At 55.8% G+C, this 19,066-nt stretch overlaps 2 protein-coding genes and 1 non-coding gene across 6 annotated transcripts in view; 2 read left to right on the top strand and 1 right to left on the bottom strand.

Moving 5' to 3' along the window:
- Window positions 1-1,612, top strand: part of FANCI (FA complementation group I) — a 94,450-nt gene extending 92,838 nt beyond the window's left edge. Inside the window, exon 38 of one of the 2 annotated variants that reach the window (XM_058294668.1) lies at window positions 917-1,612. In XM_058294668.1, the coding sequence (XP_058150651.1) occupies window positions 917-997 (81 nt within the window). In that variant the 3' untranslated portion in view covers window positions 998-1,612. The remainder of the gene's footprint in view (window positions 1-916) is intronic. The other variant, XM_058294669.2, reaches the window with a different exon arrangement.
- Window positions 830-18,461, bottom strand: POLG (DNA polymerase gamma, catalytic subunit). Of its 3 annotated transcripts, none has more exons than XM_071214362.1 (23): window positions 18,264-18,461; window positions 16,726-17,502; window positions 13,721-13,916; window positions 12,683-12,847; window positions 12,424-12,570; window positions 12,209-12,288; window positions 11,225-11,407; window positions 10,965-11,116; window positions 10,670-10,796; window positions 9,554-9,790; window positions 8,602-8,722; window positions 8,302-8,388; window positions 7,889-7,996; window positions 7,309-7,469; window positions 6,492-6,545; window positions 6,275-6,392; window positions 5,726-5,861; window positions 5,372-5,618; window positions 3,864-3,986; window positions 3,580-3,748; window positions 3,192-3,400; window positions 1,856-2,016; window positions 830-1,354 (listed from the first exon to the last, which is right to left on the bottom strand). In XM_071214362.1, the coding sequence occupies exons 2-23, from the start codon at window positions 17,340-17,342 to the stop codon at window positions 1,278-1,280; spliced, it is 3,675 nt and encodes a 1,224-aa protein (XP_071070463.1). In that variant the 5' UTR covers window positions 17,343-17,502; window positions 18,264-18,461; the 3' UTR covers window positions 830-1,277. The 3 variants fall into 3 exon arrangements, with proteins under 3 accessions (XP_071070463.1, XP_071070464.1, XP_071070465.1); XM_071214363.1 differs by having other exon boundaries at window positions 18,305-18,439; XM_071214364.1 differs by lacking the exon at window positions 12,683-12,847 and having other exon boundaries at window positions 18,264-18,419.
- Window positions 18,462-18,656: 195 nt separating this feature from the next.
- On the top strand, window positions 18,657-18,729 carry TRNAR-UCG (transfer RNA arginine (anticodon UCG)). Its single transcript has one exon. It is a non-coding gene; the product is annotated as a tRNA-Arg (tRNA).
- The last annotated feature ends 337 nt before the right edge of the window (window positions 18,730-19,066 follow it).

Below are 19,066 nucleotides of genomic sequence, written 5' to 3' on the forward strand. Positions count from 1 at the left end.
TGGTGGTTCACAACCTATGTAGGAGCAGCCACAGATTAGCAAGAACCAAAAGATAAGCGTTAAAGGATAGTCAGCAAAGCCCAAATTAAGGGCACTTACCCCAACCTGATGCACTTGCAGTACACATTTCCTGGAAGGGAATGGTAACAAAACACCTCCTTGTGGGTTTTCTCCCTGTGACCTTTTGAACCTTTGCAAACAAGTAGCCGCAGCACTGACTCAAACCAGTTTACGTTGCACCATGCCCTCAGAGCAGGGCCACTGAGGTGGGGCTTCATTCAGTTCAAGCCAAGCTGCATCTGTCCTCCGTTCTCCTCTTGGTAATTCCTCTCCCCGTTAGTTTTACCAATTACAACACCACCACCCCATCTCCACAGCACCTTTAGAACAGAGCCCAATGTTTCCTTACTTATCACATCTAAATTTTTTGTCATCTTACATTTGTCTTAAGACAGAAGTAGCAAATTAGAAGCCCTTGCCCATTTCAAAATTAGAAGTTTACATAAACCCTGGATTTCCAGCTTCTCAAAAAAATGTGAGCCCATCCTGCATTCCTCAGATGGTCACACTCCAGGCCATAACACACCGGCCTCATCTTTTCCCTCCACCTAGCCTATTTGCCGTTAGGGTTCAGGAGGGTTCTGTAGCATCCTAATGCGGGAGGCTGAGCTCAGAGTCCATCTCTGTTATGCTGTCCCATGACTCTCTAGGTAACACAACTGCCCCAGGAAAGGAGTTAGGACTGCCCTAATCTACCAAGGGGGTACCCCCTCTTCTGCACAGTTTCCTCCCCTGAGTGGGAAAGAGGGAAAGCATGACTAACACAGGCTTTGATGAGAAGATAAAGGGTTGGTTGGTTTTTATTTCCACTGCCTCGAGCAGGTTTATCATGTTAGCATTCTCTCTCCCCTTCCAGAGCACTGCATCAGAGCACGGGGGACAGAACAAAGAACCAGCCAAGAAGAAAAGAAAAAAAGAAATGAAATGCCTGAGTTAATATGAACTTTGGGGCTTCTGCTTCCTTTTTGCTCAACAAGCAACAGTGCCCCCTTGTCCTACAGCCTGCACCGATGTTGGCATCTTGGTTCTGAACCCATTGAACTCAACTGCACCATCCGTTAGAAAGAATCGTTCTTGGCAGGTCCTGCCCTGCTACTGAGAAATGGCTGACCTTAGGCAAGCCCTTTTGCAAAAAGCACAGCTGAAAGCCTGAGTTTGGGCGCCTGCACCGCCCCGATGAAGCTCCACGGGAGCAAATACAGAGCCTCCAGACAGAGCTATGGTCCAGGCTGGCTTCGTTTTTCCAAGGAGCCTTTGGTGAGTTCAATGATCTGGTAAATATCCAGCGCTTCACCTGAAAGATAAAGCAGATCCGTTAGGATGCACCTCCTTATACACCGTTAACTCTGAAGTGAGAAAAAGAGCTTAATGAATATATAGGCCAAAAAAGGATGGGAGGGTTGAGAATAATTGCCAGGAATCATAATGTTACATTGAGGGTTCATTTCCTTTTTGTCTAAGTTCTTAGATGCATCATAAATATAAAATAAGCCTTATTTCTTTTCACTTGAGAATGTACTTTGACTTTATGCAATAAATTCTTTTTAAACAATTGGGTATGGTTAAAGAGGGGACAGGTACAGAAAGTATATGTAAAAGCTCTGGTTTCTTCCTTCATTTCCTTTGAAGTTTTCTAGAAACACATTCATTTGTGATTTGAACAGCAAGTTCCTTTGGACTCAGGGGGTAGGTACCTTATAACTGAAATAGCCCAAGTCAAGGGTGACTTCCTGTTGCCCAAGGTCACTTTCTGGTCTATCTGATGTTTAGTAAGGAACAACAGTGCTGTGCTTACCCTGGGGAATCCCGTATCTCCTTTCCATCCCGGTTGGATTGGAAGGAGTTTTACAATCCATGGTCACTTCCTTCCTGAGGCACTGGTCAATATCGACGGCACTGAAAAAAGCGACTGACTGGGGCAGGTCATTCAGACCCAACTTGTAGGCAAACATGCACCTGAAAGAGACCCAGTCTTCTCTCAGTTGTGCCCCTGCTGAGAACAAAGTGTTATCACTCCAGGAGAAATGAGAAAGTATTCTTGAGAGCAGAGGACTCGCCTGAACCCAACCCTCTGTTCACTTAGCCAAGTCAAGAAAGCAGAGGGCCCCACACTTCTGTCCTCCAACTAGAAGCCAGACACCTCCCATCAGGATGTGGAAATGCAATTATGGACTCATACATATTTTTAAAAATTCCAATTTGGTACACTTTATTGGCATGAAAAAATTTAATTATTGGGCCAGAGTTTGAGGAATAGGACTTTTTTGTTAGCTTTGTTAAGCATAACCCCTAGGAGATAAGTAGAGGGTAATGGAAACGGTGTTGAGTACTGGGAATCATTTGTTATTTACCTGTTGCTCAGAATAGATCATGGTTCTCAAACTGGTTCTGAGTGGCAGATCAACATGGAAGTATAGTATCATTTAATTCAACCATATGAACTAGGAATTATAAAATTTCAATATATGAAATATATAAAACAAAAAAATTATATTGTGGGTTTCCTCATTAACAATGCTTTCTCTTCTATTAGCAGTCAGAATAACAAACTTTTGGCACTTAACACTATGGAAGAAAAAAGCATCTCAGTTTCCTATGAATTGAGAAAAATGAGTCCATTTTCACAGCCTAAAAGTATGTTCCTAATGGGAGCAGTTTGAACACTCTTTGGAACACCTTCCCTGACCTCCCTGTTCTGGTCTTGGCCTATGATATCTAACAGTTTTGTACCCAAGAGGCTGTTCTTTCTAGGACATTTGTTTTTAAGGTTCTGGAGCTGGGGATTGAACCTGGGACCTCGAATATGGGAAGCCACTGCTCAACCACTGAGCCACATCAGCTTCCCTGAGTTGGTTTTTTTCATTTTTGTTTTTATTCAGGAGGCACTGGGAACCAAACCCAGTACCTCCCATGTGGGAGGCAGGAGCTCACCAGTTGAGCCACAGCCACTCCCCTTTTTAGAACTTTTTAAAAAATTGCTATTGTATTTTAAAATCAGACATAAAAGATTGCTTTCTGGGAAAATGAAAACAAAGAGATAGGGGCTGCACAGCTGGACACAAGGAGCTCTCAACCAAAGCCCCAAACCATAAGCATATGGCCAGGCCAGAGGGGCCACAGATCCCGTATACCTGGTCAAAAGGTTGGCGATCTGGAGGGCCAGGGCAGCACGGTAGCGGTCTTCCCGTCGCACCAGGTAGCGGACCTCGTCATGGATGCTGATGCAGAAGCGCCCGTCAATGGCAAACTCCTCAAACAGCCACTTCATGGCCACAAGCATGAGGTGTAAGTAGTCCACGGCAGAGCTCTGCACCACCCAGTTCACTCGGCTGGTCATGAACTGGGGGAGGGCGGGTGGGGCCGGGTGAGAGGGGCTCTGCTGCACACCAGTTAACTAGGGTAGGGGACAGTACAGAGCCCCAGGAGAAGCTCCACTCTGGCCCCACCTGCACACATCAGCGAGGCCTGAGGAGCCCTGCCCTCCCAGTGACGCCCATGCTCCAAGGAGAGCACGCTTACCTCCCCCCGGACAGTGCAGGGCTCCAGGGCTCGGCTGATGCGGCAGCCCAGCACGGGGGTACGTGGTGTGTCAGACGTGGCAATGCTCTCCAGCTTATTGAACATTTCTGACTCTGTGCCCCCCATCCACGCTCGCTCAGCAACCACCTCCCACTTCTTCCAGCGTGACCTGGGGGACCAGGGACAGAAAGGGCAAGCTTTGCCTTTCAGAACTACAAAGCATCCCGCTCTCTGGGGCCAGCCCAGAACCCTCCCTCCATCCTTAACACACTGAAGGTTCTCACTTCCTTGAAGCTTCTTTCTGGATCTTGCGCAGGTCCTGCAGGGAAACCCAGCCATCCTCGGTCCTGTCCACAGGGAGGTCCAACTCCCTCACCAGCCACTCGCCCTCATCCGATAGCCGATACCTGGGGGCAGTGTTAGCACCATCACTCCTGTGGGAGCACCACTGTACCAAGCCCTGCGCTAGTACTCCAATACCACCTCACTCAATTTCCCAACCACCCTATGCCCACAGGCTGTATTTCAGAGGAGGAAGCAGAGACTAAGTGATTTGCCAGAGTCACACAGCTAGAAGAGGTGGCGCCTGGATGCCGGCCTTTCTGACTCCAAAGCCTAGGCTACTGCACAGCAGCCTAATAAAGGACGAGAGAATCCACACAGGCGCTAACGCTGTTCTTACTGTGCCAATGCCTCAGACAACGAACTGCCCACAGACCACCAGGAGGCCTATATTAACTGAGGAGGCAGCAAAGGGCCATCCAGGAGGAAGAGTGGGCTGCTCCTTCAAGAGGACAGGACATTAGGGACAGAGATGGGAGAGTGTACAGCCAAGCCTGCTTTTACTTTTCCTCTCAGTTCCCAGTGCCGTAGACTCCCAGCCATCACCAGGCTTGTCCCCAGAGCTCCAGATCCATGCCATTTGCCTGCTCAAAGGTGCACAAACCATTAAACCATTACCTGTACTAACAGTCTAAACTCTACGAGGTCTTCAGAGCTAAGCGGCCCCCTCACTCGTCACTGTCCTCGCACCCACAGCACTCCCTGCTCGTGGCACAGGCCACTCCCAAGTGCACCTCATTCAACTACAAGGCACCTCCTATCTACTCCACACAATACCCCGCTTCCCTTCTCTGTATTCATGTAGTCAGTGCTATACCTTTTATGACTTATTTAACTCAGTCCTTTGTGAGGCAGTGAATTTCCACAATGAGAACGAGCCAATTCAATGTGGGCGCCATACATTATACCTAAGGAAATTAAACTACCTCTTCCCTCCCACCCACTCCTCCCAGGAGCCTGCTAAGGCCCTGAGCACATAGCTTGTCATACATTACTATAAGGACCTCATCCTATCGGAGCAAACAAATTCCAGAGCTAAGCTAGGAAACTAGGGGTCTGGTAATGCTCTCTCCTCTATCGAACTCAGTTTAAACCCTCCAGTCTTCCACAGCACCCTCCCATCAACTCCCTGCTCTCATTACCTGTATGCATTTGAGTTTGCAACCCCTGCACTACTGTTCATACTGCATGACCAGAGCTGTGGACCAGTTACACCTGGTGATGACATGCCAAAGTACAGCTTCAGCCCTACAGGAAAAACCATTCAAGTCTGACTCTATAAAGTGAGCAAACGTCATAACTGCAAGGAGAGACCATCCTGGAGCTAGTTCAGAGAGGTCTGGAGGGAGAGGAGCCAGGTTAAGGCTCAGGGAATAGGCAGGAGGTAGAAAAAGCAGGGGAAAACAGGCCCGAGGCCCCGGGGTTAAGGTGGACAGGGAGGAGCCCTCACCAGCGGAGCCCCTTGGTGACGGCGTACATCTGCTGGGCTTTCTTGGCTGCCTCCTGCTGCGTGAGCCTGTGGTTGAACTGCATTAGGAGGCGCTCAGCGAAGGGCTGCCCGGCCCCATAGATGCGGCCATAGTTGAAGACCTTGGCATGCTCGCGGCTGATGCCCACGGTGGCAGCTGTCTTGCTGTGCAGATCAGTGCCCCTGCTCTTCCTGCCCTGCAGGGTCATCCACCCAAAGGCTGTGCAGCCTGGGGAAGGCAGCAGTGAGAAAGGAGGCTCCAAACATCCTGCCCGCCCACCTGGGCCCAGAGGTCGGGCTGCCTCCACCCTTGCCCTGACCCAGGCCCCTGCTCACCGTGCATGCCAGCAAAGTGGGCGTCTCCAAGCACGGCTGCAATCCACAGCTCCTGGGAGTCCACATCTGCACCCACGAGGATGTAGCCGGGGGGCGCCTGCACCATGGCCTTCAGCTCACTGCCTACTCGGTCAGGCTACGGGAAGAGGGCGGTCAGGCCCTGCCCAGACGCCCACGTGAGACTCCTTCCCCTCCCGTTCCCCGAGCCAGCAGTGACCAACAGCCTCAGGGAACACCAGACACCACTGCTCCCCAATTCCACACAGCAACAGGGTGCCCGTGAAGAAGCCCTGCTCTATGCCTGGTCCTGTACCAGGCCCCCCCCGTGGTCTCATCACCACAAAAGCTGTGGCTATTACGCCCGTCACTGCCGGTCTAGAAGGTGCCCAGGACATGTTTACTCAAATAACGAACAAGAGTTATGAAGCCCTGCCCGACCCAGATCTTTGGCTCCTTTTCATGCTCCTTGCTAAGTTCCTAAAGGCCCTCTGAGAGCCCAGTTTCTAAAAACACGTGAGAGGGAAAGAGCAGGGGCCAGAGGTCACGTACCCGGGCATTGCTGGCAGTGAGCCATGTGGGCTCCACGGCCCGGCGGGTGATGGTACCAGCAGTCACCACCTGGGGCAGGATGGCCCCATAACGGCCTTCCTCGTCATAATCTGGGTGCCTGGGGGAGAAGGGGGACGAGGATACGTCTCAGCAGCTGGCTCTGGTCCTTGGACTGCCCCACTCGGTTCTATCCCCATGACCATTCTGCAGGCCATACCTGGTCACAGCACGGGGCAGAGCCGACTTGGGCAGCCACACCACCATCTGGGAGCTGTGGGGACAGACTGAGGGTCAGCACAGCTGGGAAGAGCAGCATCCACACTGACTCCCACCAGGGCCCTCGCCTGCCCAGCTCCAGGACTGCTATGCCACCACCCTCCTTGCCCAGCCTCAACCCTCCTCCTACTCCCGACTCAGGGTGGGCCCTGGCTCAGCCAAGGCCTGGCACCCTACGATACATCAACCGGGAGCGTAAGAGACCTAGGCACTGGCCAGGCCTCCTAGGCAGCTTCTACCCCTACCACCTAAGGCATCTACCATCAGCACCCACCCACCACCTCTTCCCGTGCACAAGGCAGAGGTTACGACCCCTTGCAGCACTCTGCCTTCTCAAAACAGTGCTGGTGGCCACCGGCAACCTTGGGACTGGCCCTCAAACACTACTCCATTTGCAATTCCCAGCCCCCAACAGCACATACTGGACGCCAGCCCTCTAGGGTCCTCAGCCACATCCATGGCTCCAACAGTAACACCGATGGATTCTCTTAGAGCAGAGCAGGGCAGGGCTCTCAAGATCCTACAGTACAATACCTTTTACACAATAGGGACACTAAGCCAGAGAGGAAAAGAGACTTGCCCAAGGTCCTGTGGCACCAGGACAAGGAGCCAGGCCTCTAGACCATGGCTAGGCTGTCCCTGTCACAGCCCGGCTCAAGTCAGGGGTCCCTGGATGGGAGACGGGGATGGGAATCAGAGCTGCAGAAACCTGGACAGGGCACTGGCAGGCGTGGCTCTGCCCTCCCGTGGCTGCCCACCTGATACGTTTATGGGCGTTCCTCCAGAAAGAAATCATTTTGTTGATTTCCAGGGCACGGGGCCCACTGGCACCCCCTGGGCCAGCTTGCAGGGTGCCATCCTCCATCTTGGGCAGGAAGTCCTTGGCAAACGGGCTGCCCACATTGTAGCTGTTGCCATCCTGGAGGGTGACAGAAGCAGGGGCTGGGGGCAGGGCAGACCCCTGGCTCCTCCAACACCCAGCTCAGAAACTTGAGCAGTCTGGAGCACATCCCTGACTGCACACCCCACACACAGGAAAGGAAGGGCAAGGACACAGACACCAGCAAGCCTGGCCCCTGCTCCCAGGAACAGCTCGCACTCAGAAGACCCTCTCGTGTACTGCATGTGGGGCCAGGTACTTGATGTGTACAGTCATTCTACTGGCATGCCCTCGCCACCCAATGTACAGAGAAAGAAAAACAAAGGCTCAGAAAGATCAGGATATTTGATGACCAAGATCATACTCTGCTCCGTGGCTACTGTAAAGGGGGTAGTCTCATGGTGTGAAGCCTGAGCACAGTGAGGACACTACAGGACAAGACGTGAACCAGGACACACCTTGTGAGGGAGCTTGAAAAACCAGCAGCCGGGGACATCCACATCGTTGTAAGGCCCGTTGCCATGGTGATAGGTGGGCTGGCTGACTTTGGGGCCACCAGGGGCAGTCTGTGGGGGCCACACACCCAGATCAGGCCCTGCTTCAGCACCTGCATTCAGCGAGGGCCATGGGGTAGGGGAGTGGGAAAAGGGCCTGAAACTGTGACCAGGTGAGCCAGGCGAGGACAGGATGGCCACAGGGTATCAGGCTTCCTCTCGGACCACCAACCGGTGTGGGTCCACTCAGGGCAGGCCAGACCTCCAAACCCCCCAACACCTAAGGAACTTTCTGGTGGGAATAGCTACATGGGGAAGAGCCAGCCTCTGCTACCCAGCACCCACCCAGAGAAGCCCTGAGCAGGCGTCCTTCTCACCGGAGCTGGGGCTGGACTCGGCACCGCGGCTTGAGAGCTCTCCATCTTGGCCTCAGCCTCCAGTTCTAAGCAGCCCAGCTGTTCCACCTGGGTAAGCACAGCGACCACGGGAGTGAAACCCGAGCCTGGGTCAGCCCGGTGCCATCAGTGCCTCCCAGGAACCTCAGCCAGCGAAGGCCAGCCCGGAGTGAGCAACTTCTTAGCTCGTCCAGGCTCTGGCCCCACCCAAAATGCTGTCCTTTCCCTAGGACGAAACAGAGACCCCCTCCCCAGAGGTCAAACCCAGACCCCTGCCCTCACCGTCTGCCAAATGGTGCTGTTGTCGGAGAGCACGAATGCCTCGGCCAGGCCTGCCTCCTGGGACTCTGGCTGCTGCTTCCCCTGTTCGAGACAGTGCTTCCTGTACAGGGACTCGATGGCTCTGGGCAGAGAACAGCAGCAGCAGCCTCCAATTACTGGGTGCCCGCTTCGGGCCAGGCTTGAAGGGGGGACTTCTCTAACTCCCTCTGTTTAATCCTCAATATCAGCAGAAGTGGGCAACATTTCCCCCCCTTTTTTTTAAGACAGGAGTGGCAGACCCAAAGTAGCACAGTGTACTGGACAGGCCTGTTCCGACTCAGATGCAAGTTCCTCCACACCACAGGGGCTGCCTGGTCAGAAGGTCTGGGAGAAAGCAGCTGGGCCGTCAGGTCCTGGTGCCCCCACCCAGGCTGGCCCCTGCCCGCTCATCTACCTTGGTTCAAAGGAGCAAGACCAAGCCCAGCCCCTTTCATCCAAAGACGTCACAAGTATCTCAGGCACCCGGTGGAGCCAGGACTCTTTCAATTCAAGTGCCATGGTTTCTCACCAACACCTGCTTGTCACAAGCTCAAAGTCTGTGATCTCAGGTCAGTTAGCTCCCCTAGCCTGTTTTCTTGACAACTCTAAAATGGGGCTAGCCATCCCATCTCACAGGGCTGCTTGAGGTACAATCAAGGTAAGCACAGTGCCTGGCGTATTATTAGGGTTCAATAAATTATACTCAAAAAGAAAGCAAGCAAGCCCATCACCTGTCACTTCCAACAGCCTTCCCGCTGCATGTCCCCATGAACACAGCTGTGCTGCTGGGCACAATCAGGGCCCAGAGGGAAAGAGAAGCCAAAGAAAAAGGAACTAGAACCCTGTCTCTTGGACCCAAGCTCTTGCTGGGCTTGGTCTTCTCCAGTGAGCGGAAGGGGTCTCTGGGCTCTGGCACCTCCCTCCCGAGCCTTACCTGTAGGGACAGGCCGCCCCAGCAGAGGCTAGAGCGGTGCCTGTCGGCACCTTAGCCAGGTTGTCCTGCCGCCCAGGTACCAGGTAGCCCCAGCCATGCTGCTCTGAGTAGTGCAGAGGGAAGCCATCCCAGGTCAGTGCCATAAGTTTGGGCGTGACCCGCATCTGCAGGCTGAGGAGGCTGGGACCTGGGGTCCACGCCGGGTCATCAAACCGGGGGCAGAGCTTCCGGTACCACCTAGGCCCCACCAGGAAAAAAGCAGTGTCACAGTGAGGGGGTGGGGCACGTGACTGCAAGGAAGGTTCTCTCTCCCACCATATACTCCGTGGCTTTCCAGTGACCCAGCCTAGATCACCCTCCCCTTCTCTTGGAATGCTCTGGCCAGGACCCCTGTGGAATCCCCATGGAATAAGACAAATGACCTCAAGAGATCGGACCCTGCATCAGCCCCACAGAACTAGTCAAAAGCCAGGACCCACCAGCACACCCCAGCCCAGGGCCAGGCTCCTTCCCCAGCTCCATTTCATCCAGGATGACTCTGGCCAGAAGAGATCTGCCCTCCACCCCCCCGACCTCCCCGCTGCTCTACAGCCACACCAGGCACTTCAGAGCTGTCTGGCTCACATGCTGTTCACCCAGGCCCAGGCTAGGGTGAGACCCACGAGGCCCGGGGCACCCTCACACACAGGCTCACGCAAGCTCTTCACTCTGGCTGCCCTTTTTTTCTCATCTGCCCATGCTTAGGTGCAAATGAAGGGTCAGAACCTCAAGGAAGCTGTCCCTGATTTCCCCAGGCACAGTCAGACTGTCTCACCATGGAAACATACCAGCTGACACCTGGCTCCTCCTAGGGAAAAGGAGCTACTTGAAAGGGACGGTGTTCCCAACTGAATCCCCAGTGGCCGCCAAGGGACAGGAGGTCCTCAGTGCACTTGTACTGAGTAAGCAAGCCACTGGGTCAGGGGACAGTTGAGTGTTACTGGGGGTGGAATGAGTGGAGAGCGGCAGGCTAGTCAGTGCACACGTGCACGCTGCCTCTTGTGGTAGAGTAGCCAGGACCTGGGCGCAGCTGCGAAGGGTGGATTCTGATATGTTGGGGGGTGGAGCAGGGCTCACCCAGGGTGTCCGGGAAGGTGCTGGGACCGCTTGGGCAGGAGCTCTGTGGTCCCCTTCAGCTGCTGCAGGCAGGCACGGGCTGTGACGTCTCGCTGACACTCCTCTTCCTCACTGGGAGGGCCAGGGTCTGCCCGGAGCAGGGGGGGACAATCAGGAACAGAGGAAGGGACTCTCGGGAAGACCTGCCCCAGCCTGCTCACTTCCAGAAGGCTGGAGCAGCCCCTTCCAAGCTCCCCTGGGTCCTAGGACCTTCCCAGGAATCACCCCTGCCCCACCTCCCTCCCATGCTCCCCACCTTCCTGATCCTTGGGCTCCCCAGGGGCCCCAGCCCCCTCGACGGGCAATTTGTTGGCTGGAGCCGGCTCCTTCTTCACCTTCTTTACCTTCTTCTGCTTAAACTCTTGCAGCTCCCACTCCAGGTCCCAGAGCCAGGGGTCTTCTTTGTACCTGCAGTGCCAGTCCCCAGGCAGGGCTAAGGCTGAGCCAAAGGCCAGGCCTGCCACCTGCCCCTGTCCCCTGCCCCGGTCCTGCCTACTCAAGGCCTGGCCTGGTTACCTCTCTCCTGAGAGGAGCTGGCAGGCATCGTTTGCCAGGTCCATCAGCGACTTCTTCATCTCCCGCTGGAGCTCCTCGTAGGTGCTCTGCGCCTCCGCCAGGTAACGCTCCCAGTTCTGGTTGACGGGCAGGTAGGAAACACCCATCTCCAGCATGCCTGCCAGAGTCACGGGGTGGGGACACCTTGGGGGCAAATGCCAGGGGCAGTCATGAATGACCACAGGTGGCTTTTGCCCAATCCCTGAGCCAGTATGGCAAGTCTCAACCCAAACAGCCACATGGCACTGCTCCAGCCAGGGGCTCGGAGCCCAGCTCACCACTTCCCAGCCACGGGGCCCTAGGCAAGTTACTGCATCTCTCCGAGTCTCAGTCCCTTCATCTATAAAATGGAAGTAATAGTATCCCTACCCTCAGGTTTTATGTGGTCACAGAAATGAAAATGGCTGCCATTTGCTGAGGGAATCACCACGTGTCAGGCACTGGGCTGACAACCCCATCGGTACCAAAGCTCACGTATGAACCTCACAACTGGGGTGGTAACGTACACCTGGATGTTTCACAGACAAGAATACTGAGACTCAGAGAAGCCAAGCAACTTGCCCAAAGTCAAACGAATAGGGTACGACAGTGTCAGGATTTGAATCAGATCTGGTTGATGCTTACAACTCTCACCACTTCCTAAGATTGACTAATAAACATAATCAAAATGGATGTGCTCAGGGTCTGGGTAGAGAGGAGATGCTTCATAAACTGGCACCAGACACATAAGACTCCAGCACAACCCCTTGGTCCTCCCCTCCGGGATCTCAGCAGAAGCCCAGAGTCCAGCACCCAGTGGACACCACTGGACAGACACTGGCGCCATTCTTTCAGCCCACAGAGGCTAAGGTCCCCAGCCTGAGAACAAACCAGAGCCACCCCATTACAGCGGGCCCAGGAGCCAGGAACCCACCGAACCCCAGGGACTCCCACATGGCTCCTCACCTCTCCAAGAAGAGTGGGAGCTGCTGCTGGAAAACCTCGTGGGTGGCCCACACGTCTCGGGCACAGTACTGCATCAGGTCCTGGCACAAGGTGACAGGAAGGCGCTGGGTGGAGGCCACCCCACTGCCACCACCAGGTGCGGGGTCAGGCCCAGCAGGTTCAGCCAGGGTCCTGCCATAGCTCACTCTCCAAATCCCCACTCTCCGGCACCGTACCTGGAAGTTCTCACGGATGTCCTTCATGCTGCCTTTGACAAACAGTTCTCGAGGCTCCTTCTCTAGGGGAGGGCCCCCCACATAGAGGCTGTGCACGTCTGCCAGGTTGTTGACACTGCTGATGTCTAGCCAGTCCCAGGATGAGATCTGAGGGGGCCAGAGCAAGGGCTACAGTGGACCAGCTTGGCCTCAGGCCAAACAGGCAAGCTGGGGACGGGGCCCCAAGCGCCCACCCTGCCCACCCGCAGCACGCTCTCACCGCCGGGCCACTGGCTTTGCTCTGGGACTTCCAGCCTGGCTGCGCGGGGTACTGGGCCTTGTGCTTGCCCTGCCTGGCTGCTATCCACAGGCTGCGCTGGAAGCTGCTCAGCCCCGAGATGGCCATGTGCATGCTCATGGTGTCCAGGAAGCGCATGCGGGAGCCCTGGGGTGGGGGGAGGCTGCAGTTGAAGGGCTGGGCTGCCCCGGCCTCCACTCCCAGCACACTGCCTCCCAACACTAAACACAGGTCTTCATGCCTGCTCACGCCTGTCGCACAGCCTGTGAGGGGACTGCCCTCCCAAACCCTCACCCGCCCCAAGGGTGCAGGCCTGGCTCAGTTCCAACACCCAGTCCTTCCCAGGGGCCGGCAACAGCTCCGAGGGCAACTCCAGTGCAAAGCGGCCAAAACAAGGCCTTCAGAGCTTCTGGGTCCAGCCTCCAGCCTCAGCCCACCGTGTATGAGTTCTGAGGCCCTGGGCAAGTCATCAGGCTGCCTGAGCCTCAGCATCTGCAGTCACCGACTAAGGATGATCTCACCTGCCCTGCCTGGCTCATGGCGCTGTTGTGAAAACAATGAAAAAGCACTTTCCATCAAACACAGAGCTGCCATTACCACACACTAGGCAGTTCTGAGTATTATATATGTATGCATTGTTCTAATCCTAACAAGCCCACAAGGCCACTTCTGTTCATCACCATCTTTTTACAAATAAGGAAATGAGGCTCAAGGATGGCACAGAGTCAGTGGCTTTCATATGATGTGAGCCCGAGCTACGTGACCGAGAACCTCCAAACACCCACGCCGAGCTAGAAAACACCAAGACACAAGGACAGGGATTATCCTGAAAACTCAGGTTTCCTGTACCAGGCAGGGCTGCGGGCAGAACGCCTGGCAGGGCTGGTCAACAGGAGGCCCTGCAGCGTCTGCAAAGGGCGCAGAGATGCCGGCCAGGAGCAACGACGCCTCCCCCGATCCAAGAGCAGGGCTCCAAGCCCTGCCCAAGCTAAAACCTGCAGGGGGCTGCCGGGACCTTACCTGGATGAGGTACTGCTCCCTGATGTGGGCTCGGTCAAAGCAAACATTGTGCCCCACCACTAACTGCGCCTGCCTGTCCCCCTGGGTGGCGCCGCCGGCACCGGCAGGCACTTCCAGGGGGATGAGGTCAGCCGGCGACAGCTGGCTGGTCCAGGAGTAACGCTCTTCCACCAGCCGCCGGCTGCACCAGGAATACCTGCGGGGCGGAGAGGCAGGCCGGTTCCCACGGAGGCAGCAGGCGCCTGCCCCCGCCCCCCGCCGCACGCCTACCGCCACATGCCGGGTCATGCACGAGCACCCGGGACACGCGGGAGACGGAGGGCGCTCCTAACCCTCACGGAGCTAGAGGCCGGGTGGGGCGTCGGGCGGGGGGTGGGTGGGGGAGGGTGGTTTACAAACGCTGCTTTACTTTTAAACTTCCACAGATGGAAACGGAGCTAAGTGCCACAGTACTGGGGTCACATGCGGGCATCTCGGCCTGGGCCGTCGAGGTGTTTGCTAGGCCCAGTGTTCACCGAATCTGTGCTTGGCTTCGAGGCGTTTTATGAACATTATCAACCCCACATGTCTATAAGCACAAAACAGCTAGTAAAGGAGGATTATGATAACACCCACAGCAGAGACTCAGGAAAAAAAACGGAAAGTGGCAAGAGGATGACAAATGCTGCGCACACGTACAGGATGAATCATCTGACGGCTGGCCAGATCCTGAAGGACAAAGAGCGAATCCCGCACCTCGTAGAAGGTGCTGTGCTCCTCTTAGCCACCACCCTCGGGGCAAGCAGGGAAAGCGCCAGAAGGGGAAGAATGTACGCACCTGTGCTAAGGATGGGGGTGGGAGGGCCAGGGGCTGAGCGCTGCCTGTGGGGGGCCTGACACTGATTCACGAAAAGGCCGGAAGTCTGCACAAGGTTAAGTGCGGCCGCTGAGGAAATGCCTGCTGCAAACCACAGAATGTTCCAAAGGGTCAAGGCCCACTCAGACCTGCTGAGCGTCAGAGTGAGTGCCGAGGCCACATGTACAGACACCACGGCTGCGAAGGAGGACCCAGCAAACCCACATGGAGGGGAGGTGGGTTTTCTCTAATTCCTCAACACAGTTTCAAACAGGAAAACAGTTTCTTGCAAGAAAAAAGAAAAAGAAAAGAGCAAAGAAGCCCCTGGGTTTAAACCTGGCAAAAGCTACACACTCCAAATGGTCGGAATTGCCCCAGGGACTCAAGCTGAAACCCACCCCCAACTTTCAATTCAGCATGTCAAGAGGCCCTTAAAAACAACGAAGAGGGGAAGGCTGAGAAGGCCATGTACTGGAGGCTGTGGTGGTGACCAGGTCGTCAGCTGCAATGAAAAAAACTGTACTGGTGTCAAGACACAAGCCTGCAGCTGTGCACAAAGCCATCCTCTTAGAAACTTATCTGGGATGAAAAATAAGCCAAAATGCAAACACCTCTGTAAATTTAAGAAGAGTGGGAAGGAATGTTGTTAACACCTCGTTAGCTCTACTGTGACTCTCGGGTGAAGGCCGATGGCCCGTGTAACGCCCCTCTAGCCTGACGACCACAAGCACTTAACCAACAGCCCTGCTCTCCGAGCCTTCCCCTCCCACTGGAATCTGTGGACGGGCAGGTACCCAGTGTCAGCCAGGTGGCAGTGATGTGCCCAAGGAAAGGTGGACTGCTGCGAGGGGACCAGCCGGCGCCCACCACACCCACCAGTCCGACTCGCAGGCAGGTCCCTGCATGAGCCCAGGCCTCAGCAAAGACCTCTGCCACCAGGCAAAACTAAGCAGAGCCCCCAGCACCGCTCACTGGCAAGAATGGAATGAGAATGAGCAGATCGGACAGTCAGGGAGAGGAGAGAGAAGTAACGAGGTAGGAAAGGAAGGAGAAGACAGAGGAAAGGGAACTTCAGGTGGTCCAAAATGACCGGCCATCTTTCTCGTCACTGGCCTCCTAACCTTTCTCCAGTGATGGCTGGAATGCCCCTTTACTCTGACCATCAAGTCATCCAATCAACACTGATTCTCATCATTGCTGGAACTAAATGAATGAGGAATCATCTAGTTTTTGCTCTTTTCAGCCATCAATGCCTACCTTATCTATTTAGCCATGTTTTCACCATTTTCAACTGCATATTTAACATTTTGCAGCTTTCTTTATAAAGATGTAGCTTCCAATAGGAATAAAGAAACTGCCAACTTTTTTTTGCTGGCCATGCCTGAAAGCATTAAGGTTGTAAATAGTATTTTAATCCTGAAATGAAGAATAAAAAAGGGGAGAAATGGTTTAGGAAATCTGTTGACACTGGGCCTTCTCACATCTTTCATGCAGCAGGTGGACGGTCCTGCCATCAATTGTTTGAAAAAGAAACTTGAGTTGCACTTAGTATTATAAAAAGAAAAGTGAGAGCCTGGATAAACCTATTTAAATGGGACCAGAATGCCCGTCTGGGAGGCTGGGAGAAGGACGCAGTATTTCTCAACTGGGGTAGAAAAGGTGGGTGCCCCCTCCTCCAGGTGTCATTTGGAAATGTTGCGGGGGACGTGGTCTGGCATTTAAGGGAGGGTGGGGATGCCAAATGCGTCGTACTGCTTGTGGTAGTCCGGCAAGATAGGACATTTCTCCTGCCCAAAGTAGCCGACAGCACCCTCTAATAGAAACATTGTGCAAATGTGTTTTCAGACTAACTTCTCACATGAAGCTATTAGGGGAGGGCGTAAAGGCACCAGATCACGGTGATCTCCAGTGGCCCTGGCTGGCATCAAGTACAACACCCTACTGTGATTCTCCCACACTACCTGACATTTTCTTGGGTGTCTGCTTACTGCCTGTTTTCTCCCACTAGAAGTGAGCCCCCTGAAAGAGGGGACAAGCCTGCTTTCACCACTGCACCCACAGGACCTAGAAGCACGCCTGGCACACAGCGCAAAACAGCACACTGAACCAAACTATTAAGCTGGGCCCCCCGACACACGCTCAAGTCCCCCCCCACCTGGTCCCCACTTACCAGGCCAAGGGGGATATGGCCACCGCCAACGTGGGGCAAGTTCCCTCTGCCAAGCAGACCTCCACGTCGAACACCAGGGCCCGCTCCTCGGGGATGGCCACGGGTACGGCCTCCCCCGCGGGGCCGTACCGCGTCCAGCCCTCCGCCCAGGCCCAGGTCTGGGGCTGGGGGGGCAGCTGGGCCTGCAACAGCAAGTTGGCCATCTCCAGGTAGGGCAGGCTCTGCTTCTGGGCCAGGATACGGAAGTGCTGGTCCAGGTTGCCCCCGTAAAGGGGCGGCAGGCGCAGCTCCACGTCGGGCAAGGGCACGGCGGGCTGCCCCCAGAGCCCGTGCTTCTGCAGGTGCTCGACGCTGCGGCGCACCGCGGCCTCGCCGGGCATCTCCCCGCCGGGCCCGAAGATCTGCTCGTGCAGCCCTCTGGAGAGCATCTGGATGTGCAGCGGGTTGTGCCGCTGCTGCCCGCCCTCCGAGGATGGCACTGGCGGCGGCGACGGTGGCGGCTGCCCGTCGCTGGGGACGGGGACGGGGGCGGAGCTGGAGGCCCAGCGACCGGGAGCTGGAACCGGCCCTGGCCCTACGGTGGCGCCGGCCACCTTCCTCCAGAGCAGGCGGCTCATGATTGGTGCAGGCTGCCCCCCGCTGGGAGTCAGGGCACCTGGCTTTGGGCTCCAGCTTGGCTACTTTTACTGGTGGTGTAACTTGGAGAGAGACACGTCCTGTCTCTGCTTTCCTGCCGGTGAAACAGGTCTGACCATGCCTGCCTTCAGCCCACAAATCCTAAAGGAGACAGATGACAAAGTATTATTTATTACAGTGGCAGTCTGTGTCAGAACATTAACAGTCCTCATTCCTTGAGCACTTAACTGCATGCCAGACACTGGGTCAGTGGCTTTAGGTACATTTTCTCAGTTAAGCCTCAAGCAAGCTTGGGAAATAGCAATACCTCTCCTGAGGAAATCGCGGTTCACAGTAGCTTATTAGTGAACTTTGGAAAGCGGATCACAGCGGTTAAGAGCAGATTCTGCTGTAGGAGGTCATGGGTTTGAATCCCGGTTCTGGCTCTTAGGAGCTGTGTGACCTTGGACAAGCTCCTTAGGCCCTAGTTTCCCAGTCTGAAAAATGGGGTTACGGAGTCTACCCTGTCATCCAGGACCGCTGTTTGGATAACACAGAGCGAAGGTCGCACGGCCCGGCTCTCGGCAGGCACTGAGCAAATGGTGGCTGCCATAGCCGCGACCGCCAGGGCCTGCGGGGCCTGGCTATGAGAGATGCCAGCGGCCGGATTCGAACCCAAGGGATGGGCCCGCCGTCCCGTGGGGCCCCGACCCACGCCCGCGCCGTGGCCCAGCGGGCCGAGGTCGTCCTGCGGGGCGCGGGGGCGGCCCCCACGCTGCGGCCGCCTGCACCCGGCGACCGCGCCGCGGTGCGCCCTGGGACCAGCCGCCGCCCTGCTCAGGGCCTCGCTCCCTGACTGGAGAGGGAGGGGCCGCGCCGCCGCTCAGCGACCCGGCCGCCCCCGCGCCGCCCCCGCCGGAAACCTCGGTCCGCCCGGTGCTTCCCGGTCTGCCGGAGCCCCGACCCCAGGCTGGCGATGCGGCGTCCCCTCCGCGCGGCCTACGCAGCCTCGGGGTGGCGCGTGGCCTCCGGACGACCAGTCCGCCTCGCTGGCAGCCGCAACTTCCCGTCTGCTCCCCGCTGGGTCCCGCGGCCACCCGAGAGGCAGGCGGGAGACTCCCGGCGCGACCAATGGGAGCGCCGCAAATGGACCGATCCGCCCGCGGGGGAAGAGAGGGGACTTCCGGGTGGGCTTTCCCTGCGGAACGTGGGAACGAAGGTCTGACCTCCCCTTCTCAAAAGCAAGTGGATCGGTCCCAAGCAAGCCCTTGGGCGTAACAAGCCTTTCAGATTTTCCAAGTAACTGGTTGCTGTGTGGCCGCGTGGCCTAATGGATAAGGCGTCTGACTTCGGATCAGAAGATTGCAGGTTCGAGTCCTGCCGCGGTCGTTAGAGGGCTGAGTAGAATTTTTAATTTATCCCTCCTTAAATAAGAGTAAAACTCCGGGACTGGAACAAACCCTCTCTTCCATATTTCCACCCCCGCACCTCCTAATTGTAATCTGGGGATACCGGGGTGTGCGAAACTAGCGACTGCCCTGGAGCAGGCCCAGCTCTGTGAAATGGCGCCACCTACGTGTCCCCTGCGCCCCGGGACACATCTCTAAAATGTACTCGCCCGCGGGTGGAGGGAGGGGAGAGACACCGGCATCCTACGCGGACACTGCGAGTTTAATCCGTTCATCTGAGGTTCGCAGAAGGAAAGCGCCAGCCCCGAGCAGCCTTC

Source organism: Dasypus novemcinctus, chromosome 3 (genome assembly GCF_030445035.2).
Source record: "Dasypus novemcinctus isolate mDasNov1 chromosome 3, mDasNov1.1.hap2, whole genome shotgun sequence".
NCBI lineage: Eukaryota > Metazoa > Chordata > Mammalia > Cingulata > Dasypodidae > Dasypus > Dasypus novemcinctus.